General features: G+C 55.8%; 4 protein-coding genes across 4 annotated transcripts in view; 2 read left to right on the forward strand and 2 right to left on the reverse strand.

Annotated features, from left to right (window-relative positions):
- Positions 1-3,610: 3,610 nt before the first annotated feature.
- Positions 3,611-10,835, reverse strand: VOLCADRAFT_106917 (uncharacterized protein). The gene is made up of 13 exons (XM_002955653.1): positions 10,707-10,835; positions 10,365-10,625; positions 10,135-10,277; positions 9,906-10,043; positions 9,324-9,583; positions 8,820-9,011; positions 7,222-7,440; positions 6,992-7,099; positions 6,394-6,458; positions 6,172-6,214; positions 5,489-5,546; positions 4,994-5,088; positions 3,611-4,026 (listed from the first exon to the last, which is right to left on the reverse strand). Coding segments are annotated over exons 1-13 (1,749 nt in total). The 5' UTR covers positions 10,709-10,835; the 3' UTR covers positions 3,611-3,861.
- Positions 10,836-11,865: 1,030 nt separating this feature from the next.
- On the reverse strand, positions 11,866-13,280 carry VOLCADRAFT_119133 (uncharacterized protein; the record flags this gene model as incomplete). The annotated part of the gene is made up of 3 exons (XM_002955654.1): positions 11,866-12,201; positions 12,765-12,980; positions 13,182-13,280. The coding sequence occupies 3 exons, from the start codon at positions 13,278-13,280 to the stop codon at positions 11,866-11,868; spliced, it is 651 nt and encodes a 216-aa protein (XP_002955700.1).
- A 274-nt stretch (positions 13,281-13,554) lies between these two features.
- On the forward strand, positions 13,555-17,409 carry VOLCADRAFT_96615 (uncharacterized protein; the record flags this gene model as incomplete). The annotated part of the gene is made up of 7 exons (XM_002955590.1): positions 13,555-13,855; positions 13,986-14,093; positions 14,552-14,836; positions 15,137-15,211; positions 16,026-16,690; positions 16,758-16,919; positions 17,353-17,409. 7 exons carry the CDS (start codon positions 13,555-13,557, stop codon positions 17,407-17,409), a joined length of 1,653 nt encoding a protein of 550 aa, XP_002955636.1.
- Positions 17,410-18,365: 956 nt separating this feature from the next.
- Positions 18,366-23,919, forward strand: part of VOLCADRAFT_96616 (uncharacterized protein) — a gene marked incomplete at both ends in the record, with an annotated part of 10,617 nt that continues 5,063 nt past the window's right edge. The window contains 7 exons of the mRNA XM_002955591.1: positions 18,366-18,489; positions 19,989-20,221; positions 20,363-20,761; positions 20,997-21,050; positions 21,378-21,968; positions 22,320-22,466; positions 23,074-23,271. Of these exons, the coding sequence (XP_002955637.1) occupies positions 18,366-18,489; positions 19,989-20,221; positions 20,363-20,761; positions 20,997-21,050; positions 21,378-21,968; positions 22,320-22,466; positions 23,074-23,271 (1,746 nt within the window). The remainder of the gene's footprint in view (positions 18,490-19,988; positions 20,222-20,362; positions 20,762-20,996; positions 21,051-21,377; positions 21,969-22,319; positions 22,467-23,073; positions 23,272-23,919) is intronic.

Raw genomic sequence — 23,919 nt, forward strand, 5'->3', positions numbered from 1 at the left:
GGCGACTAGACGTGCCACAGCCCGCGCGTCGCGAGAAGCTGCATCGATAGGCGCGCATACGCCGGGCGCCTCATTCGTAAAACTTTAATTTGGTTATCACGCTGTGGTGATTAACGCATAATCTCTGCTCGTTGGGCACCCAGCCTGCACCATGCAGGGCTGCCAACTCCAACTGTGCCCGGAGTCCGCAACCAGCTTGCCACCAATTCAAAAGCGACACAAAATTATGAGTAGCATGGCGTCAGAGCGATGAATCCTACTTACACGAAGGCAGCGGCCGCCAGCACAGCGACCACGCCAACCTGCTTCATTTTTGCTGGATTATGCGAGCAGCTCTGGAGTAATATCAAAATTTATCATACCCTTACTGCCTTTCATTAAAAATGTCTTGTGAACTATGCACAGTCCATGATCGTACGGTCGTGCGCCCACCCAAGAAGTAAAAAGGGTGGAACAGGTACGCATTCGGCTCATAAGCTGGGCAAGGACGAACTCGGTACAGGCTTAAGGTTAGCATTATCTTGTCTCAAGGTGCTGTAAATGTCTGGAACCAGCTGTTTGGGACATCGATGTCGAGACATGGCAATATGATCTCCATGGGCCAGAGTGCCCAATTGATATTCCATTCTGTCATAAAGCACTCCTTTATTTTAATCATGATTATCCAGATTACATATAGTTGCAAAGCTGAGGTATGACAGTTGACCCTCTAACCACAATTCATTGCCCAGGCCAATTAGCGCAGCCTGTACAAAGTTAATTTAAGTAAGCCCTGTAAATTCTTAGCTGTTCCATCCTCGCTGGCAACCTCCGCGCTTCAATACAGGTCGCCCGCCAACTGTTTTTAGTCAGACACATGCATTCCAATGGATAACTTAGAAACCATATGCGTGTTATTAAAAGTGACCCAAGCAGCACACTCAAGTACTATGATGCTTGCTAAGCAAGGCCGAATTTATTTTCTGCCGCTTTTGCCGAATACAGGATTACGCAGGAAACATGAGAAACCCTGACGCATCGAGCCAGGAAGACATACAAAAATAGTCAATTGATACATACATCACCAAGGGTCATAACGGCAGTCTTGTACTTCATGCGCTAGTTGTACGCAAGGGGCCGTATGAACAGTACGAACCTGGGTATGCGTCAAGCAAGCGCGCTGTCAAACACTGTCAAGATGCGCAAAAGTTGCAAGACACGCAAGCACTGCTGCAAGTATACATGCGGCGTCCGCCGTCCTGTAGCAGCCGCCCAGGACAGAAACGGGGTGCACCGGTGCAGGCTCCAGCGAAGCTTCTTCGCTCCATCCATCCCCATGGAAAACCACTTGGACCGAAATATAGATGCCTGTAACTGCTCTCAACCAAAACATGGCTTCCTGTCAGGTTACCAATCGGGAAACATCGCAGCGGATTGGCCACAGCCTCAAACTGAATGAAATCCTGAATCGCTCCACCGCCACCGTGATTCATCAATGCCGCCAATCTCAGGGCACAGCACATCGTTGAGCCTACATCTGCAAGACCATTGCCCGCTAAGCTCGCTTCCAATGCAAACCCCCAAGCCGCCATGCCTCCAAGGGGGCCACGAGAACAGATAAGAAAGAGGAGTTTGAGAGCTCAAACTCCGAAAGCGCATCACGGAAGTATTACTGCTCCTCAGTTTAGGTGTGGCAGGGTCCATGGTACGACGTAGGGCTCATGCATGCGGGCACCAACCTTCGAATGGAAAATTCAACGTCAGCCGCAGCAATCTCCGAGCTGCTGAAGCGTGAGCACGATGCAAACGGAATCCATTCCGACCTCGGAATCTTACTTGGCGACTGTTGCCAATTGTAGCCACACATTGGGCTCGGGTAAAGCAATGACTCATTGCTTTACTTCGGAAGTTGGGTCCGGAGATACTGGAAGTGGATGGGTGTATGCCACCCGGTGTCGAGGAAGGGACTTGAACCTCGTACTTGGCATGCAGGCGCATATGTGTGTGTGTGTGTTACATGGTTGGGGGTGCGTGACCCCATACCTGTAAAACTACCCATACGAGCTGAAGCCCCAAGGCGCATATGTGTCGCATTATCTTGGGCTGCGACATATCAAGGCAGCAGCTCGCAGCTCACTCAACCTAGAGCCCCTTTCAGCGGGAACTTATTCATCTCAGAGGATGCCGTGAAGGAACGGCTGGAAGAAGAACGGAAGATCTCCCTGCTGAGGATTTGGATCCGGAGGCAACCTCATGCTCGGGCTTCAAGGCTGCTAAGGTGTTCGGCAGCCGTACAGCACATTAAGACCGGGCTGGTGGGTCCCACATGAAGACAATGGACGGATTACCACCTTTCCCTTTGTCTCTGTGTATTGTTTCGTGTGTGTGGGATTTTGCAGGGGTCGGCACATTCGTCGGCCAGCATGGCTTCGTTGTGTCGATGGTGAGCCTTTTGACGCCTGAAAACTTCGTGTACTGCGAGATGATGCTGGAGGGCATGAGCAGGGAAGCTCGATTTCGGCAAAGTGGAGGCGGGTTTCCTCAATGTGGCATGCAAAAACCTTCGAGACCTACCACCAGATGGATTTGTGTGTGCCAGGGAAGACTTTGGGTCGGGGCTTGACAGGCAGCAGGTTTATCACAGCTACAATATATGGAATGGTAATTTATTAAAACATAATCAGCTGTCATGGTGTCGATGGAAGATCAAGCGTGCTCTCCATTTTAATACTCACGTGACCGGGGGGCCTGTGAAGATCTACCCGAAGGGCTGCACTTTGCAGTCGGACAAAGGCATCTGAAGCCTCTCAAGCCCAAGTGCAACGTCAGGTGCAACCCACGCCACGTGAAGGGTTTGGGGCTGACTTGGGGCGACTTAGTGAAACACCTTTGGGCTGACATCCGCAAATACTGGTGCTTCATGCCGTACATGTCGCCTGCATCGCGACAGGGAATTCACCACTGCAGTGGTTATATAAAAGAATACTACTGGTTGTGTTGCTGTTCGCGGGTTTCCACACGCCTTGCATAATGTTCACGGTATACAATTAACACTGCTGTAGCTAACTAAAACCCGTTTATATTTACTGTCTATGATTACAGGTCTGTCCAACTTTATAAATATATATTTAATTGGACGAGGTCGCCATCTAAATGCCGCACTGCTGTGGCTGTCCATACCTGCAAATGGGCGGTGGCTGTATCTGAATAAAGCTGGAACCTGCGTTCCTGGCTCGCAAATGACGCCAAATGACGCCTCACCCACCCCACTGCACTTGCGCTTCCTCCCGTGGCCCAAAACCACCTCCACGCCGCCTCCTCATTCTCGTGCCATTCGTGGCATATTTCTTTTATGCCTCCTATCCCTTCCCTTCCCTTCCCAAATGCGCCGCCGCTTCATGCGGCCCCTGCTGCTGCGGCTGCTACAGCTGCTGCTGCCGCGGTATCCCAAAAGCGTGCACGTAATGTAATCCCTTCACACATTGGGCCTCGTGAAAAACGCGGCAGATAGGCATGCGCGTGCAGAAACAAGGACGGCGACCATGCCGTACATCCCCACAAAAACCCAGAACGCATCCCGTTATGCGAAGCAACGCTCCATCCGCAAAATAGCGCTCCTGTATACAGCAGGCTCCAAGGACGGATACATGTATGTATGTATGTATGTATGTAAGCATGCCTGTACGTGCATGTTGCATGCCAGGACCGATTTACCAGCAACCGCCGAGCCCCCGCCGGCCCGACAACAACCCACGACAGCTGTTCTCCCTTCCCGGGCGGCCCAGGCGGCGGACTGCTTTAACAGCCGGTCGCTCGTCAAGAAAGGTACCTTCCCAGTCGCCCCTCGTCGGCAGTTTCGGACCTTGGAGGCCCTCCGGCAGTTCATTCCTGATTTCCTTGCAGCACGTCATTTCCCCCCTCCACACAACCCTTAGCGGCCTCGCCCATTGTGCCACCGGCCAGTGGGCGGCTGTGTTCGCAGGCAGGCCAGCACAGCCTATCTGGCCCCCAGTCCATTGCCTCTGCCGGCGTGTGTCGCCTCTCCTGCTGTGGCAGTGCGGCCAAGAATGCACGTGGCGAGAGATATAGCTGCACCTCCCTGGACCCCCCTCCTACAGCTGCCATAGCTATGACACGCTGCTACGGCGGACTCGAAAGCAACCCCAACATAACAGCCACTGCCGTTAAGACTCGTAGGCATCGCATGTCTCAAATTCAGTGTGGCTGCTGCTGCTGCTGCGCTGCTAATGCCGCCGTTGCATCTGGAGCTACGACCTGTGCACATCCGGCCGCATGTGTAGGAAGGGCTTCACTGTGGCCATGAAGGTCCGTACGGGTCGCCCGCTGTCCAACACTGCGATCTGCTCTTACAACCAACACAACGTCGGTGTTAAAGAGGACGATTGTCCAGGGGTGGTGGTGGTGGAAATGGATGCGGAGCCGCCGCGCGCCGTCGCCGACATGGTTGACCGGTTTGCGGGTCCATCGGAGGGGGGTTTGAAGGGGGGGGAGGAGCCAGCGAGGGGGGCAACAGCGCGTGCGGGGTTGGGCCGGGTATTGTTGTTCAGCAGCTGGGAGTCCTGCTATACGGAGTGGACAGACGAGGACCGACTGCCGACGACCAAATCGGGGGGCCGGGGGCCGGGGGATATACGACGAAGCATAGACGATTGACGTGAAGACGATCGCGAGAAAAAGGGGCGGGGGATGATGTAAGCTAGACGTAACAAAACCCCACAGCCAACCCAGCCACATCGTGGACTTCTCCCCCTGCCTTACCCAACGACGCGGCGCTAAACCCCTGATGTCGGTAGTTTAGTACGACAGCTAGCTATCCCTACCCTGCCGTACCACCACATAATAAATCTATGACAAATGAATGTACATCATGAACATCATGGACAGCATGGGTAGAAGACGATCCAACCAAGCATGTCGATGATGTGATAAACGTATATAGCGAAGCTATTGAGGAAAGAGACTCGTACTATTGCCGTAACGTCGTAGGACCCACCTCCAACATGCCGCGCTGAAGGCCGGAGGGCGTATCCAGATCCGTGCCACTGATGTACTCAAAGCAATCATTCGGAGGGATGATGGGTTGCTGGCCTGTACGGCAGGAAATCATGCATATATAATATATGTATGTGTGTATATATATGTATGTCTCTCTCTATATATACATATATATGTGCATGAATGCATGAAACCCACGGAATCTGGAAGAGGATGGGCAGTTGGGACTGTTGGGTCGCGAAAAGAAGGAAAGCCCATCAGGGAGCGGCGCGAAATGATGCGACCATCAACATGTTTAGCTCGCGCATCTGACATCGAACAACGGCGGATATGCATCGGACATGTTTGGCTCACGAAGGCTAGCAAGGCTCACGCGGGGTCGACTCCACACGATCACGCAGGGAACCCCAAGCTTGCCCACGGGGGCCCCTGCTCTCAGACCTCAGCCCGCAGCCCTCAGCGAGAACAACTCGGTTCGGAAGGCCTTACTCACCCACGACAGCATTGCCGGGCACGTGGGGCACGTGGACCACCACCGCGCCTTTGTCGTTCTGAAGGAGACGCGAGTGCAGGAGGAGGGAGGGGACCTTTCTCAACCCGGTCGGGTATCAGACAGAGGCTTTTCGAATGCGAACAGGCACAAGCGACATGAATGAAGACAGCAAACAAAAACAAACTACTCCAAGCAATCAATTACCCTAGCAGCAAGAAAGCAAGTTTTACACAGGGTGTGACCGCGCGCGCGCAAGCCGTGCTTTCCGTGCCACATTCCGTACACGTAGCCCCAAAACAGTCATTAATCCCACCCATGCAGCTATATGCAGCTACAGCTCGCCTAATGCCATGTAGCACGTGTAAACTATTCTCATGCCATGAAGTCAGGACATGTCACTTGTCAGGCCAGGTCAGGCCAGGTCAGGTCAAGGCGCTTGGAGGCGTCTTAGCAGCGTATTGTTAGACCATGAGTTCGCCGGCATCGCATCCTCTGGTTCCGTTTTGCTGCTGTTAGTTAGTTAGTTAGTTAGGACAGTTGTGAACATGTTCACTGTCAGAAGAGAGAGGAAAGTCCAGGGAGACGAAGCCCCACAAATCCATACCCCAGCGGCGGCAGCGGGGCCCGGTCCCCCGGCCCTCCTAGACCCTACGTCCCCACGCCCGGCGCAACCCAGCACTCACCAGGATGGTCCATTCTCTGCCTAGCACTTGAATGGGCTCGTCCCTGTTCGTCGCCGCAAGGCCATTCAAGCCCAGGTGATGATCAGACGGCAGGCGAGGAGGCGGTACGGAATGCCGAAAGGCAGGCATGGCATGCAGGCAGGCAGAGACATAGCCAGGCCATCCAAGTGCATCCCAGCCGTGCACACACACATATACACGCAACAGGCATCCGGAGCGCACCTTAGGTTGGTGACCCGGACCCGGTAGGAAAACAGGTTCTGGCTGCGTCCGTACGTGTTCGCGGCCTGCGCTGGGAGAGGTGCGGATTACCAACCGCCCTCAGGGGGAGGGAAAGGCAGTTCGAATGGAAACCGGCGGAGGAATGGAAAGTGTGTGCGGGAGAAAGCGAAGGGTCAACTGCCGACGTCCAAAGCATCGATTCGGTCAGATGGACAGATCGCATAAGGGATGTGGAATTGTGTTGCACAGGCCTTGGAGGATGTTGGGGGTCCACGAGTGTTAAAGGGAGGTTTTGCGTGTCTGTGTGGGTGTGGGTGTGTGACTAAAGTTTTTTCCCTAGAGGGGAACTTTAGCCTAAAGGGTTGTCCCCTTCAGGGTTGTCCCTTCAGGCGCTTTGCGCCTGAAATAAACTTCCGGAAGGGGGAAGGAAGCGAAGCCCGTCGTTGGTGTGTGTGTGTGTGTGTGTGTGTATTGTGTGTGTGTGAGAGAGAGAGAGAGAGAGAGAGAGAGGAAGGAACACGCGTACACAGGGAAAAGAGCACATGAAGACTACACAGACACACAGACATGCACACGGTGCGCGAGCCTGGACGCGCACCGTGCTGAACTTGGAGGTCGCTTCGACCCGCACTCCCTCCGTCGTACACGTGGACGAGCAGCGGTGCAGGTAGAGCTGCTCCAGCAGTACGCGGAGTGCCGCCATTGCCTGCATGCATCCACATATGCGCCGTACACAATGTGTTCGCGTACGTGCGGATTGTTATGTGCGTGTGCGTGTTTGCTGTCATCGGGCCCTGAAGCCGCGTTACGATGGTCGGCCTGACTCACCTCGCCCACCAGCCGTGGCGTGTCTGCGGAACTTGCCCCTTTGTTTGCTTTGAAGTTCTCCCGCAGGACATGCCGCAAAGCAGACGCATCCAGCTTTTCCGCCCCCGGAAAAAAACGCAGGCTGGAGCCCAAGAGTTGCGACATGGCGCTCGCTTGATAGGCCAAGCCAGCCTCGCTGTAGCCGTAATGCCCCCAGTTGTCCGGAACGGGCTTTTTGATCTGTTCATCGGGGGGGTTGCATTGGGGGTCCAGGAGTGTGTGCTGAGGGCCTTTCAGTAGAAGGCACGCAGACGTGTATGTGGATATGTGCAGCTGCACGAAGTGTCATGGCTTTGCACCACATCCCCTTTGTGCATATGAGGAATCACCTCAAGCTCAATGCCACGCCGAGCCATCCGATTCGCTTGGCGTAAGAAAGTCCGGTAGATTTGCAAAGATGCCCGGGACATTTCTGTCTTGTGCGAAGGCCATAAATTGGGTAATCAAATATGCGCAGATGCTCTGCCCAAGGCTGATCCTATTCGTCCTGGCCGGAGCTCCGGTCTTTTGCCATCCTGAATCACCACGGATACTCCTCAAAATATCCCCTATAAAATGCAAACAAATTATGTGTAGTTATTGAAGATAAACCTGAACAAACGTTGGAGTGCCTGACTTAATGTTTGAGTGTTCGTCCTGCTGCAGCTTCAGAATGGACCAATGGATGTGCACTTCGTACTAGTGTAAGCTGCGTCAGAACCTCTCATTGGATAAATTTGGACAACCCCCTTTGCACATCACGACGAATTAGCGCAAAGCACGCATATCATGTCCGTACATGACATGACAAGATTACCCGAACCCAAATCCTTACAACAGAAGGCGGTAGCGTCCCAGGGATGCGAATGACATCAATACCGCAAGCCAGCTTAACTTGGGTGCCGTAAGAGATTTCAGGGCGTCATCCCGACGCCCCGTTCAGTTGTCCGGACCAAATAAACCGTTAAAACGTACGCGTCTTTCTTAGGATTGACCTTACGGGCACCTTCTGCCCAAAACACTGACATGATTAAATAAGTACTCACAGCAGCCTTATGCTATGCACATGACACGCTTCGCACGTTCAAGTCATGGGCCACCACCCGCGCAGCAACAAGCCATGAGGATCGTAGCCGACTGTCAACCCAAGGTTTCCCTGGAAAAAGACTTAAGAAGTATCCCTTCCCCCAGGCCGAGGCCAACAGACCTCGATAAAGCTTCAGCACAGATGTGTTTATAATCGCAAATAGAACGCGGTGGGCATGGCACCTTGCAAAGCTACTAGAGATTCCTTCGCAATCTGCGCACAATTCCATAACGTCAAACCAGGTTCCTACGAACAGGTGGTTGTACGATCTTTTCACGTCACCCGACACATACACCGCTTTCCCAGGGTCACGTCACAACGAACCCTAGCCACCACCCACATCAGCTATCACATGTTGGGCTCTCTTCCGGTCACGGCTCCCACATCATATACTACACGGCCTCCCGTAAATGAAAATGCAACTCGGGGGCTAGCCCCTCACCACCCCGTCCATCACACAACGTTATCAGAGCTGCTGCTCCCGATTGGGCACCGGCGTTGCGTACGATGCGGTCGCTCCGTAAGCGCCTTGCTGGCTGTAGAACGCCGCCGCAGACTCACTCGCGTGGTCGTTGTAGGCAGGCGGTTGTGGCGCGGCGTAAGCCGGGGTCGCGGCGCTGCCCGCTGCATGGCCGCCGGTTGGCACCGTGGAATATCCATTGGTGTCGTATGGCGCTTGGTAACCCTGTGGTTCGACCAACAAAGAAGTAATGAAAGTAGCGATGTTGCAATGTTTGGCAGGACACAGCAATACAACGAGGTCTTGGCGGCATAATGGCAGTAGGATGATGTCATAAGCCGTGCATTCCACGAATCACCACAAGACAGCAACTTATGGCGAAACCCATATTCATTCACATGCAGCTCGGTGTGTACTGAGAAAAGCAAGGGTGTGGTACAGTATGACGCAGGAAAGCAAAATCCTGCATGGCAATATGCCGCGGGAAACATTCAGACCATAATCCCCTTCCCCGATTGAAGCACACAAGTGCCGCACCTGCTCCTGGTCGTATGTGTACTCATTGGTGTTAAACTCCGTGGTACTCTGGTACGCACCGGCGCCTTGGTTATAATGCGTGCTGTAGTACTGGTTATACTGGTCATTGTTCATGTAGTCGTTGGGGTTATACTGTGTGTTGTACTGCGGATCCGTCGATGATACAGCCTTCTCATCGCTGGACATTACAGCACCACCAGCCGTCAACCCCAAGGTAGCTGGATCAGCCATCGGCACATACGGATTGTTCATCTCCGTGTCTGCAGGAATATGGTCGCGGTCAAATGCTTTTAGCGGTTGTGTGACCGCAGGGTTGAGCACAGCCTCCGTACGTTAAGTTCAAGACTAAAGCAAAGGCGACAGCTTGCAGCCTATGGAGCTACCCAATATGACGGCTTGGTAATAGGAATATGGTCAGCTGGGTCCTGGGCGCCAGATGCCTGTTATCCAGCCGCGTACAAGCTTTCGCAAATGCAAGGTTGCAGCGGACCCAAAACAGGCAACTGCACCCAGAGTGCGCGACACGCTGTCGAAGCCCAGGAAGCTGCGCTGCTAGCACTCGTTCCCACAGTTAAGACTTACTGATTCCAAGATGGTCTGACACAGCGCCTTGAAAAATGACGAGTATAAGGAAGAACAGGATGAACATGGCAAAGCAGATGAAGGCGAAGACTTCCGCGCCGATGTACAGATCCGTGCTGTACTTTCCCCAGGCCGTCACTGCACACATGGATCAACCCACATGCACCAGTTCGTTTCACAGGGGCATACTTCGGCACCACGCCAAAACTGGGCTGGGAGTAGGACCCACCGTCATTTTCGAGCGCGCCGCGTATTGTTTGCTTGAAACCGTCCATGGTAAGTCCCACAAGAAGGCAGAAGAAGGCGAGCGTGAAGCAGAAGGCAACCATAAAGCCATACCCAAACCCTGGGCCGCTACGGTTAATGGACTTCCTGCAGGTGGACAGACGGTTTGCCCAAACCCCGGCGGGTTAACACCGTTACGCCGGGCGCAAATCCCGGAGGGCCCCTGAGACATACTTGAGCAAGATGCAGCAGCTGAACATGTTGAAACCAAAGACCAGAAGCGAACCCAGCAGACACGCGGCGAGAGGAGCACGCCAAATCCTGTCGATCTCCAAAAGCTTTGGGTTCAAGATGGACTGCTGTGAAGCATTCAGGAGCTTGTAGAAAGTCACCGCCGATAGGAGGTAATAAATTGTGGTGACAATCATGTTAGCAACCCAGCACATCCATATTATAATCCGAAAAGCCTCCTTGCTGCAGCTGCAGCCGCGTGCCCTGCGTTCCAGCCACCCGCAGAAGAGTTGTAAAAGATTGTGGCGACAGACCACCACCCTGCGTTGAAAGCCAATTCCTTACATGATTGCTGTTGTAACCTCTCAGCTGGAAACTCCAATTACAAAGGTAGCTGTTGAATTTAGAGGAATGGTTATCAGTCAACGTATGCAGCTCTTGCTGTCTAAATTATCGTTATACTAACATTCCCCACGTGTGTAATATGCTCCCCAAGCAGTTGGATGCCAAAATGTATAGCTTCGGTCTTCCAATCATGAGAGGAGGAAGTTCGTCCCGTCCGTACTTTTTCCTCCACCTACCGTTCTACCCAAAGTGCCCTTGCAGACTATTTGATCAGCACCCGATATCACTCCTGTATCTTCCGAATTGCCGAGCGAGACCTTGGTACGGGACCTGAATCTTTGAACCTCCCATATTTGCCGTGCCAGTATACGTAGTGACTGGGTCCTTTTGTGTGCTGCTTGCGCTTGCAAACAGGCATGGGACAAGTCCAATCGATGCGCGTGGCGTCGGGAGTGGGGGGTTGAGGCTTACAAACTTTTTACGATGAGCGGGCGTGGGATAACAACTACCCAAGGGCCGGAGACAACGTCAACACGCTGCCCAAGCCTCCAACGCTCAGCCGACTATCGAACTTCCCGGTTTTATCGTTTCCAATTCAATCATCTTACGATTTCACACACATGGCAACACACGCAGGACAGCTACATTCAACAGCCCAAACGCGTTCGCCATTTAACCCCAGGATAATCCCCTGCTCATAAAAGTGGCGCCATCCACAGCTGACCCTGCCAATCGCCGATCTCACCCACCTACCTATTACCCATCTCACGCTACCGTCACCTCTACCATGGCTGTCCTACCGCCATCACCACTACGATTACCCTGCCACCATTACGACTACCATCTTGTTGGCCATTGGAACGAAGAAATGGAAAGGTTTCACGGACCCATATCGCCCAAGCAGCGCCCTCCACCTCCCCCAGGTCCGGGCCCCACCGCTAAGGCAGGCCGAGGACAACCAAAACTCATCCTGCTCCGCCCTCGGCTAACAAAGCTGCGTAAGGCAGCCCCATCCCTCCCGGAACCCATAGCTCGTGCGTCCTCCGCTCCCAGGTGACGGAAGGCAATGCCGTGTCTATTGTCGCCTTAGTTCAACCGCCTTTGTCGACGAATATGATGCCCAATGTTCCTACCAAGGAAGGACATAAACGCGATTTGCCTACAACGTCGCAGGCTGTGCCAACTGCTGCTGGGAGCGGCTCCGCCCCATCGCATCCACCTCCTTCATCAGTCTCTCCACAGCTGCCGGATCCAATGCTGCTGGCCCACACGCCGTCCCCGGCGGGGCCGACGGGAAGGCCGCACGCGCGAGGGCCTCCGTGGCCAAGTCCAGGAGCAGCAACCAAGGCGCCACCGCCACACCACCAAAGCCCGCTAGCTCTGCACCGTGGGGAAAAGCCAGCAGGCGACCCAGCGGTGCCACCACTGCACGCGGCATGACTCGCGCCACGGGGGCCTCCCATACAGCCAGCGTGACAGCGCACAGCACCAGGGTCTGCGGGGCCCGTGAAACACGTCCGTCAAGAAGGAAAGGGATGGACATGGGCCGAACAGAGCAGGATTGGAATCGGTCAATCCGCCGCGGAAAACGCTTCGACATGCAACACGAACCAGCTGTACAAGGAATTGGAGTACAGAAATCCACAATTGAATCAGCATGGGAGGCGCTATCACTCGTGAATGGCACACAGAAGACTAGTACGCTGGGAGAAGGCTGAAAATAGAACACAGGAAACATATGCCCGCCAACTCGATGTAGGACTCAAGGAGGAAGTCATAAGCTTTGCAGACCATGCTTGAGTAAGGAAAGCTCACAGCAGACACAGCGCACCACTGCCTATCCGTACGATTTGTAGCAATCTGCGCTCAAACGGCGTACAGTACTCACCACAGCACGGTAAGATACCACACCAATCCTGCCGGAAAGTTCCGGCATAACCCTATGCCAGGAGCAGCCCAGTCACCGCCACTGGGGGCCCAAGGCTTAGCCGGGGCAATTCCAGGCAACGCACGTCGTGCACCTTACTGCATCCCAACACATACACCCAAGATTGTCACCTTGACAGCACGGCCGAGCACCAGCAGCCGGTCTGCAGTCCCCGAAACGCCGGGACCTGCGTTGAGGTCCGCAAGGTCCTTGTCCTTTGCGTTCGCTAGCCGCTGGTACTTGGCACAACGGGCGTATGTGCTGGGCGTGTTGAGCTTGGCGGCCTCACGGCGGAGGAACGCGATTTCAGCTGTCAGCTTAGCACGACGGGAGCCGGAGGTGGCTGCCTGTAGCCGTGCGATCGAGGGTGGTAGCCGTGTTATGCCGCACGGCGAGGGAACATGATCAAATTCGTGTAAACACATATCTATCGGTAAGGCACATGCATACAGGAGGACTCGCGAGGCAGCAGCCAGCTGTCGCCCCTGGCGTTGGGTATGCACGGTAACTGCAAATACGAGAGCATTTATTATTCACAACATGTATACCTTATGTCGACGTGCTAGCCATATAGCTCCATTAATGACGACAAAAGCTGCGAACGACAAGAGCACAAACCAAGGCCCCAAGGGTAGAAACGTTGCCATTCTATAAAAGACTTGTGCATAATGTTGTAAGGACAGCGTGTCGCGGTGTAAAGGTCGGTCTTACTTGCCATTTCAGCTTACACATTTTCTTGTACGAGAAATCGGTTGCAAGGCTGCAATGTTTTTTCCTTCCGCAGAAGTGCGATCCCCCATACCTGCTAAAGTAACGCAGTCGTTGCCTATTATAACGCTCTTTACTAATATGTTCTGCCACAAGCGGGCAGGCATATATAGGAGCAAAGGCCTTGCTTGTCGAGTCCGCAACTACTTTCTAATGGATCTTAAACATAGCTGCAATGCTGCGGCGACGGCATCGGCCCAAGTCGACTTCGTCGCCACAGTGCCAAAGCCAAAATCCGCCCGAGCGACCAGCCGACAGCGAGCGAGCTCTTCGGGTGAAGACGAACTGGGCATCCATCTCAACTTTGAGTCTTCTTCCTCCATCCCAGTAGCTACGACGTCAGGGACGTCTCCGCTGCGGCCGTGGTCATTTACGGACGCGCCGATAGGTCCCAAAGGAACCATTTTTGGCTGGCAGACAGAGTGCCCGAAGTCAGCTACCTACGCTGCCGCAGGTGTGCAAGCTGTACGCCCGATGCTCAGGGTCCGTCGGCACTACCCATAAGCCCTTGACAGTCCCGACTTCTTGGGTAATTCTTTGCCCGGCTAACTGCCGCCCTTGGCAATCTCCGGGACCCGCTGCAGGCGTCATTCCCTTCGCCTATCGCGAGGACGAGCAGGAGTTGTACGTGCTCATGTCGTTCCAGCTTAGCGATAGGAATCCTAAGACTTCCCTGGTTTACACATTTCTGGGTGAGACGTCAGGACTCACTCAGTCACTCCGGGATGGGGGGGAAGACGAACCACGAACGAGTGAAGCTGCTGCCAGGGGGAAATTGACGTGCGACAAGTCGTCGAGGCTCCTTTGGAAAACGCGGATCCAAGGGACGGGTTTGGAGATGGCCGCACAGGGGTACATGCACGATAGTTTTGCGCTTCGCCGCACGGCTGTCCTAGCCGGTTGTCGCTGACATTGTTGTGATAGACAGCACACTGCCATCACAGGTCATATGAGCAGATATCTTTGTTTCCTTAAGGCTCTTTTGGCAAGCATAATACCACCAGTTATGGAAGGACTTTATGTGCGTATGATGCGAATGAGCATGGTGTCTCTCTGCCGCAACCGCAGCTTCCGTACGCATGCCACCGTTTATCGTACTTATGGTCGTACACTGGGACTTCCCTGCGACTCCGACACGATACATGTGCAGGCGGCAAGGTTGCGGGCGGCGATAAGAATAACCCATGCCGTACAGCCGCACGGGAGGCCCATGAGGAGACGCACCGGGTGTTGGACGAGCAACTCGTCCTCAATGCGCTGCTTGGGAAGGTACCGGCGTACGGCAGCGGGTCGTCGGTGCGGAAAAGCGTGTCGCCGCGGGATGCTTCAGCGGCGACAGCTGTGCCTTCACCTGCTCCCGTAACCCCTGCCTCTGCCGCTGCCTGTGACGCCATACCTATAGACGCAGCAGCCAATGCTAGGGCCGATGCAGCTGGTAATGCTGCAGGCGCAGCTGCCACTATTGGCAATACTGATGCTACTGCCGCCGACCCGACTGGCTGCATGAGGGGTCATGAGGCCGTGTGTAGCAGCCCTGCTGCCAGCAGCAATAGCAGCAGCAGCAGCAATAGCAGTAACAGCAGTAGCGCTACTGGAACACGCGCGACGGGGGAGACAGTCGGCAACGGCAGCAGCAGTAGCGGCCGCGGGAGAAGCGAAGATAGCACCAACTACAGCAGCGGGCGCGGTGGTGTCAGGGGGCGTTACCCTGTGCCCTCCGCCTACTTCCCTTCAGGGCGCTACACGGCCTTTGCGATGCATCTGCCCAATGCCTGGCACCTGCCCGAGATATGCCAGAAGAGGATCATGGGTGAGACCAGGGGGTCGGAAACAAGGGGGGTAAGACGAACCACACTGGCGAATGAAGACCATGGACCAGAGGTAGCCGGATAGTCCAGAAGAGGAAGGAAGAAGGGGGTGTCAGGAAGTACGGTTGTGGACTGCAACGCCTGAGGACTGAGTGGGCATACGGCGGTCCAGCAAATAGAACCGCGACATGGCGAGCCAGGGAGGTCACCAAGTTGGGTGGGGTGGGGCCACTCGCGGTAGCCAGTAGGAGGGCGAAGACATTACATAGCATTTAAGAGTTCGCGGGTGGCCAATAGCGCTGGTGGGCTGTCTGGCGGGGCGTGGAAGGCAATGGGAGAACGAAACGTTTCGTTCTCCCTCTGCCTTCCACTGTCAGTTAACCCGGGCCAATCACTGAGCCTTCCTGGGGGGCCTGTATCATGGGAGAATCATGCGCCTGTGCTCTCTGCCCATGCACCAGTCTCCATGTCCGCCATGGTCACATGCGTGCCGCATACCTCATCCCCAGTAAGCGGTTCTTTCTTCTGTGTTGTGTCCTGAACCGCTCCCGAGGATATGGCTCAGGCCTTAAGAGAGCATGGCTGCTGGCGACTTGAATGCACCTTGGGGGGAAAATGCGTGTCCGTGATTTGTGCTTGTATGGACCCCGAAAGCTGATGCATCCCCTTTTGCATTGCAGTGCACGCACGCAATCTAAAACCACGCCACCGCGATCTCCCTCCCTCCCTCCCTGCCTCGCCTCGCGGCGTTCGTGCTCTCCTTCCCTCACTCCCTCACTCCGCTTCATGCGCTGTGCCTTCGGACAAAACCACCAGACAAACAGAAACACCCGCAGGCGAAGAAGGCGGAGGGCTTAGCGTGGGTCAGTCTGCGCCAGCTGGCGCTGCTGCGTGCGGGTAAAGACGTCAAGGATGACGTGTCAGGCCGTACCGGTTCAGGCCACCATTATGTGTTGATGCTGATGCGCGCCGGTGGTCAGCCGGTCGGCGTGTTCAAATGGTTGCAAAGCCTGGAGGCGCATTTGCGGCACTGGCATGGATTGCCGGAGACAAATGATCAGCAAAAGCAGGTGACGAAAGCGGCAAGGGGGGAAGGCGCTGACTCGAAAATGCGTGCCGGGGCCTCGGGATCAGAAAGCGGAGGAGGACAAGAGCACGATCTGGGGCTGGTGAAGCCGCGGGTGGTCCTAAACACAAAAGCGAAAGTCGGAAAGGACGCCCAGCAGCATCAACAGCGGGCGTTCTACACCGTCTGGGCGATTGATGGCTCATCTCAGCAGGTGCTGGTAAAGCAGGCACAACCCAAGCCGCCGCTGAGCTTGCTGCGCCTAGAGTCGAGTGCTGCACCATCAGCAGTAGCAGCAAGGGTGGCCCCTTCGGGACTAGCCCAGCCGTCAGCTCTTCCGGCATCGCTGCAGCCGCCGCAGCAAGTCGCTCCATCTGCGGCCATGACGCACCAGTCAGACGGGGACTCAGTTCCAGTAAGCAGCGGTGCTGGTAACGGTGCAGCATGGCCTCTCGCCTCCGCCATGCCCATCCACGCCTCAGCTGCTGGCCCTCAACAGCCACATGGACATCCGCGTTCTCAGCCGCAGGAAATACCCATACCCGGCCCGTCGGTGCAACAGCCCCAACAACAGCAGCTCCGGCAGCAGCAGCAGCAGCAAGGCACGTCGGATGTGGCAGCACATGAAGGGACTTTCGACCAGGGTAAGCCGCCTTCGGGATCAGGCTTTGAGGCAACCTCCACTTCCCTCCAGCCCCGGCAGGAGGTACCCTCCTCCACTTCGTGGCGACCGGACAGATTCCCCGAAACCAGGTTACTGCAGGAAATGCCGGAGCCGTCACAAGAAACAAACCAATCACTGCCGTCGCCACAGGAGCTACTGCCGAGACCGCACCAGCATCAGCAAGGGCATCAGGGATACAGGCAGTGGCAACATCCGCAGCAGCAGCAGCAGCAAGGACCGAGCCAGTGTCAGTCCAGGGACGCGGCGGGAAGCCCTCGGGAACCACCCGGTCCCTTGGGTTCCGCCGAAGGCGTCGGTGGGAAGCCTCCGGCCGGCGGTCCGCAGCGGGATGCAGCTCCTGCCGGTGGCGATGCTGTCTCCCTCGCCCCTGCTGCTGCTCCTCCTGGCGGCAGCTCTTCTTCGGGACAAGTGGCAGCATCGCCACCGTCGGCCACATCGGCTCGGGTTGAGGAGCCGGGCGCAAACACAACAGTCACAGCACATGTGCAGCAGCAGCCACCGCTGCCGCCGCAGGAGCGAACGCCGCAGGAGCAGCAGCCGCTGTTGCAGAGTCACCAACAGCAGCAGCAGCACCAGCACCAGCAGGCCCAGCTGCCACCGCAGCAGCGGCACCAACACCCCGACTCCAGCGACGGTGCCCCGGCCGACCGGCCCCGGCACAGCGTTGCATACAGGAAATGGTACATGGATGGGCGTGTGGAGACGGTTGTGGCGGAGGGGTTGGGCAACACGAAGAGGACTAGCGTGTTGGCTTATCAGCCGCCTGCGCAGCCGCTCTCACCGCCCGCCTAGGTTCCTTTTTCTCCCCCCACCCACCCCACCACCCCCACACACCAAAAAGGAAGTCGGGTCCTGAAATGACCTGCGGTGCGAGAAGAGGGGGAAGAAACTACTGGGGTTTGTGCCTTGGGCTAAGTGATGTAAAAATGGCATCACCAACGCGGCCAGGTGGGTGGGTGTGTATTTCCGGGCTTAGCAGGGGACAGGACTTGAAGAAACGTCGGACAGAAAGGACCTGTGAGAGTGGTCTGGTGTTGCGTTTCAGTTTGTTCGGCGGGTACTACGACAGCCCTTTATGTTGTAACAGCACATGGGGTTGCCGTACATGAAAACCCGCAGTTTTCCGTTTGCTGACTAGACAAATAAGTCATGCCAGGCAGAAGCGTCCATGTCAGACACACCCACCTTATCAATGACATCAGACAAGGGGCGACTGCGTGACGCGGATAGAGCTTCCACGGCATGATGAGGATATTATAGGCATGCCGCACTACACATGCGTCTGGCCTACGAGCGACTGCTGCAGAAAAGCAGCGACCATTCTCCTCTTTTCAGTCGCCTCTCCCGCACAGCCGTAATTTTATCAAACTTATGCCAGCCATAATGCTAAGCGTACGCGGTCTTAATGAAGCAAATTAGACATTTCAGGATTGTTGCAAAAGTGGTCAACCCGGAAAGTGTGAGGTGGCTGGCAATCTCAGGACTGGCAGGCAATGGACCAGACAAAAAGCCGCTACCGCTACCGCGCGGTAAGAAAGGTTACCGCAGGTGCTCGGGGGATGGGCGCCTGTGGGATGGGTGACTTGGGGGTTGAGTTGACAGCCCAGTGGCCAGGGGGGTCGGTAAGTGGCTTGGTGGCTCGGTGGCAAAACGGCTAGGCGGTGAGTATGCTCGGGGGAAGGATGGCTCTGCAAAAACTGTATGGTTAACAATGGTTGTTAGGTGTGGGCAGGAGTTAGTGTATGGATGGGCAGGAGTTAATAGAAGAGATACGGTAATGGTTGAGGTATGATTGTCTTTGGGGATATTGTTAGTGGGTTTGGTCGAGGTTCCAGTACCTAGACCCAATAGCTTCTCAGGATAGGATGGACAGTCCTTCAGGATAATCTTCATTATGCGGCCTGTGAGAGGTTCTTTTGCTCGGGGTTGCAGGTTGCAGAGACCGGCTGGTGGTCAAGGTGGTGATGAGGGGGGCCCTTCGCTGGTGGTGGACCCTCTTTAGGGTGGATTAAAGGCCGGAGTGTTGAAAATTACACTGGGGAGGGAATATTCTGGAATGAAGAGTCCGTGCCCGGTGGAATTGGAGCTGAAACCTACAAACTCGACCTAGCTATGGATGAGGTGCTGCTAAAAATTAAAATTTTTTTCGCGGCCCATGATCTGAATCGCCAACGACAGTAGTACGACCATCCGAAACAGCTCCAGCAACCGGTCCTTGATGGAAAGCAGGTTACGGTAATGTGTTCTCTAATCGACGTTAGGAAGGGCAAAGCAGGGTAATCTCCGCCAAAGTTTGCAGAATAGCAGTGGGCTCTCCAGCGCTGCTCGCTGACATGACTCAATACTTCATTTATACTATGGTCAGCAGGTCAACCGCGCACGACGTGGCATTATATGCAGGCTCACCCTAGAGACCTAGTATTATATCTGGGCTATACTCGGGCCTGGCCCGACAGACGGCTGGTAGTTTAAAGCTGTTCGGATTAAACCTATGCATACGTATTGCTTACCAGGCATGCTGACATGCATGCTGTTAAGTTGTAAATGTAAATTCGAAACACCTGTCCAAAGTGTTGTGATACCAAGTTGCTGCGGCAGGGCAAGGACCCCTTAGGCTAGCTTACTAGTCAACAGCTGTTTGCGACTGCTAAGTTGATTTATGTAATGCTTTTCCGGAGCCGATGCTTTTCAGCATCGCGAGATGCGTTCCATTCGGCGATAATGCCCCATGCTAAGCCAAAGGGACGCAAAGCAGTTTTGGCCGTCTCAATCACAACAGCGCCGAAAACAGCACCTAAGCCGGAGGGAGCACCCGTTCCTGTAGCCGGAGGATTAACGCCGGCAATAGGCCAGGTTGCCAACTTTTATGATGATCCCAGTCCCAATGTCGGGCCCTGTGAGGTCGAGCCCCCGGCCCCGGGCCCCTACATCACACCGCGCTGCTTAAGCATTGTCACCGGCGCATCCCGCGGCTTAGGAGCTGCTATCGCGCGCGTGCTTACCTCTCGGGGCCCGCCCTTGCCGTCAGTACCCACGAAAGGCGGAACAATCGCAGCCAGCGCCTCCGCCGATGGTGTCGCCGCTGCCTGTGGCGGCGGCAGCATCCACGACCCGACCACCAGTGTCGTCTCCGCCACGACTGCCCCTGCAACCTCCTCTGCTTCCACCGCCGCCACTGCATGGTCCCATGACATTATCCTCCTCGCCTCCGACCGCTCCCGACTAGGCCAATTCGTACAGGCAGAGCTGGCACCGCTCCTGGTGCAGCAGCAGCAACAACAGCAACAACAACGATTACTATTTCAACAGGGACAAATGGAAGGCCAGCGACAATCGCAACAAGCCACAGAACCTCAACCTGTCCCCTCCTTGCCTTCACTGCTGTCGTCGCCGCCACCGCAGCAGCAGCAGCAGCGGCAGCCGCAGGCTGCAACAGCTGCCGCGCCAGCGCAGCAGGCTGAGCCGTCCAGTCCCCGTCTCCGGGGCGTCACACACATTCGCACCGCCTGTTTTGATTTGGGTGACTTGGAGGGCTTGGAAACCCACATTGTACGGCTGCTGTCTCCTGCCTCCACCAAACCAGCTACAGATGCAGGCCCTGCTGGAAATGGCAACAACGGCATCGGCAGTGAAGACATGCCGGTGAAGCATCCGTCGCAAGCGGCGTCATGGCTCGCCACCTCCACCTCGACAAGTGTTGCCGCTGATGGCGGTGGTGGTGGTGGTAGTGAGGGTGCCGGGCTGTTGCCGCTGCCTCCTTCCGCATACACCCACGTGCTGCTCGTCCACAACGCCGGGCAGGTGCGTGTCCCCTCCTCCGTCCTCCTCCTTGGCCCCTCCCGCCCTCCCCCTCCCCGCTCTCCCCGCCATCCCCCTTCCTGCCTTGGGGACGGGATTTCCCTCCCTCACACTCCACTTGCGGTGAACGATTCCCCCCTTGGCTCCCCGACCTCCCCCCTCCCCGAGCTCCCCCCTCGACCCTTGTTCCCTCCGGGACCGCGCATGGGGCCGCGCGGCGGCGCGTCCTGTCGTACAGGTAGGCGACCTGGTTCCATTGGAGCTGCAGGTCCTCGCCAACATCCGCCGCCAGGTGAGTGTACGACATGAGCATGTGGTTCTGTCGATTAAGCCGAATATGGTACAGGCATCCGTGTTTCGTTGGTAGGGGTGGTGGTGGGTTAGCAGGGCGCCCGGGTGCCAGCTATCTGGCAGGGCTGATAGGATATGTTATCCAGAGGAAGCAAGCGGTGCAACGCCGTGCGCCGTCCGCTAACGGAACGCGAGACAGAACACCAACGGAACACCAACAAAACACCAACAGAACACCAACGGAACACCAACAGAACACCAACGGAACACCAACAGAACACCAACGGAACCCGGATGGAAAGCCGTCACGACGTGACATCGCCCGCAGACCGACCTCAACGTGACGTCGTTCGCGCACTTGACTGCCGCCGTCCTGCGCACCTTCCTCTACACGCCCCGGCTGGAGCCGCCGCCCGTTCCTGCAAGCGCTGATGCCGCAACGGAGGCCTCCGAGCCAACTTCCAGCCAGCAGCCGCCGGGACAGCAGCACTCCCAGCAGCCGCAGCCGCCGGGACAGCAGCAGCAGCAGCAGGATCGCCAAGACCATCAGAGCCGTCAGCGGCGCGTAATTACCATCGTGAACATCTCATCAGTCAGCGTTGACCAACCGTACGAGCATTTCTCGTTGTACGGCATGGGCAAAGCGGCGCGTCACATGATTGTACGGAGCGTCGCGCACGAGGCGGCGCTGAGGGAGACTGGAGGCCTCGTGGAGACAGCGGCGGCGGCGGCGAAGGGCGCGTCGGCGGCAGCGGCGGCGGCGGCGGCGGCGGTTGGGGGAGCGCCGCTTCAGTGGGAGTGCTCACCCGGGAACACCACCGGCGGCGGCGGCGGCGGCGGCGGCGGTTTGCAGCCGGCGGCGGTAGCCCGTGTCCGGGCCCTCAGCTACGCTCCGGGAGCCATCGACACTGAGATGCAGGTGCGCGTGTGCGTGTGCACGAGTTGCACGAGTATGTTTTGGCGCTACAAATTACGCTACAAATTACGCGCACCTAGAGTATAGAGTCAGTAGGGTTAAATTGATTTCCTAGAACATTCCCTTGGCAGCTTCCTTCGTTTGTGATTTCGCACCATGTCGTGGGTGAGGTGGCTCCTCGAGCGGTCAAGGAAGGGTAGCATGGCCCCAACACTGGGACTTAGGGCAGGCCACACACGAGAATATACATACGGACATACGTAACCGGAATTCCTGATTGTAACCCACCGGTGGTCCTTTGGAGCCGCAACCACCGCAACCACTACCGAACCGGCAACGGCGAATGCTCTACAGGCAGCAGCTCGGGAAGCTCTACCTGCGGGGTCGCTCAAGTCCCGCTTCGAGGACAACGCGCGAAACGGCCGGCTGGTTGACCCACGGGTCAGCGCGCAGGTATTGTACGACATCCTGGCCGCAGATGCGTACGACAATGGCGGCCACGTGGACTACTATTCTGCAGCGGCGGTCGCAGGGACCGGTGGCTCTGTGGCCACCACCGCCCCGACAACGACGGCCTCGTCACATCCTTTAGCCAGACACGGCTAGGTCCAGGTTCAGTTTCAGTTTCAGCAATTCTTTGGTGGCTGGATTCCTCGCCCGTGAAGAGGCCCTGCAGACGGGGCCGGGACCCGGAGCGCCCTGTTGAGGGGTGTACGGGTGATGGTGTGCACTTGCCTCCTTTCCTACCTCCTCACCTGCCCTCTGCTTTGCCCGCCCCTTTGCGCGCTAGCTAAAGAGGGCTTCCCAAGCTGAGCCCCTGCCCGGCAATAGTGTAGCGCCCTATGTCCCGTCTTGTGCTGCTGGTGCTGGGTCCCGTCCTGAAATGCTGTTGCTGTAATGCTGTAAGGAGGGCTTGAAGGGGAGGTGGGCGAGGAGAACGTTCGGGGAAAGTCGGTTCCGTAGAAACGTAGAAAAAGCGAATATTCGTAAAGGAATGCTTTTTCGAAGGATTGGTGAGTATGAGATAAGCGAAGGAGGTCGAAGATGTGAAACGCCCTGGCGTCGGAAAAAGGTTGAGTGTGCGTGAGTGAATGTGTGCGAATCGCAGTGGTTTAAGAAGTTCAGTGACATGGGAGAGCTGGGAACCTTAACCGGCAAATCCTGTGAACACCGGAGCCAGCAAGTTGATATAATGCTGGTGTGCATGTGCGGACTGCCATCAGTCGTACTTATCGTACGGGCTTTGGAAGATGGTATGGTCCAGGTCCAGCGTGACTTCTGTTTACGTTGTGCTGGGCTCAAGCAGGTACCTTACAAGCTGTTGTACAGGGAGCTGTCTCAGTTGCCTTTGCAGTACTTTTGGTTACGCCTTGCGTTGTGTTTCTGGAATAAGATAGTCAAGTCCCGTGGGTCGGTCTATCATGACGTGTTAGTGGATGATCTCCGTCTGGCTCTTCTGTCTGATCTCAAAGTGGATTGCTGGTCGTCTAAAGTGCTCATCATTTTGCGTTGGTTGGGCCATGAGTGGCCGGCGTGTGACTCCGTTTCTCAGAAGGTAGATGTATACTCGTCTCAGTTGATTCGAGTGGGTGAGGTTCTGGAGAGGTTATCTGCGTTCCTTTTAAGTGACTGGGATCAGTTCAGCCAAGGGGGTGATCCGCGTGTGTTCCAAGGTAAAGGGGTTTCGCTTTGCAGGTATCATAACTGGATGGGCTCCCCTTCACCAGCAAGAGAGGGCTCCGATCCCACAGGCTATTTGCGTGTTTATTTGCCGGTCAACCAGTTGCGTATGGTTGCCAAATTCCGTCTTTGTTGTTGGCCTTTGGAGGTCAACAAAGGACACCATAGGCCGAGAGAGTGCCGTACGTGTCAGGTCTGTACGTCGGGTAAGGTTGAGGATGAATATCATGTGCTCATGGAGTGTGAGGCGTATACTGAGTTGCGTAATAGGTTT

The sequence above is a fragment of the Volvox carteri genome (assembly GCF_000143455.1).
Source record: "Volvox carteri f. nagariensis unplaced genomic scaffold VOLCAscaffold_53, whole genome shotgun sequence".
Taxonomy (NCBI): Eukaryota; Viridiplantae; Chlorophyta; class Chlorophyceae; order Chlamydomonadales; family Volvocaceae; genus Volvox; species Volvox carteri.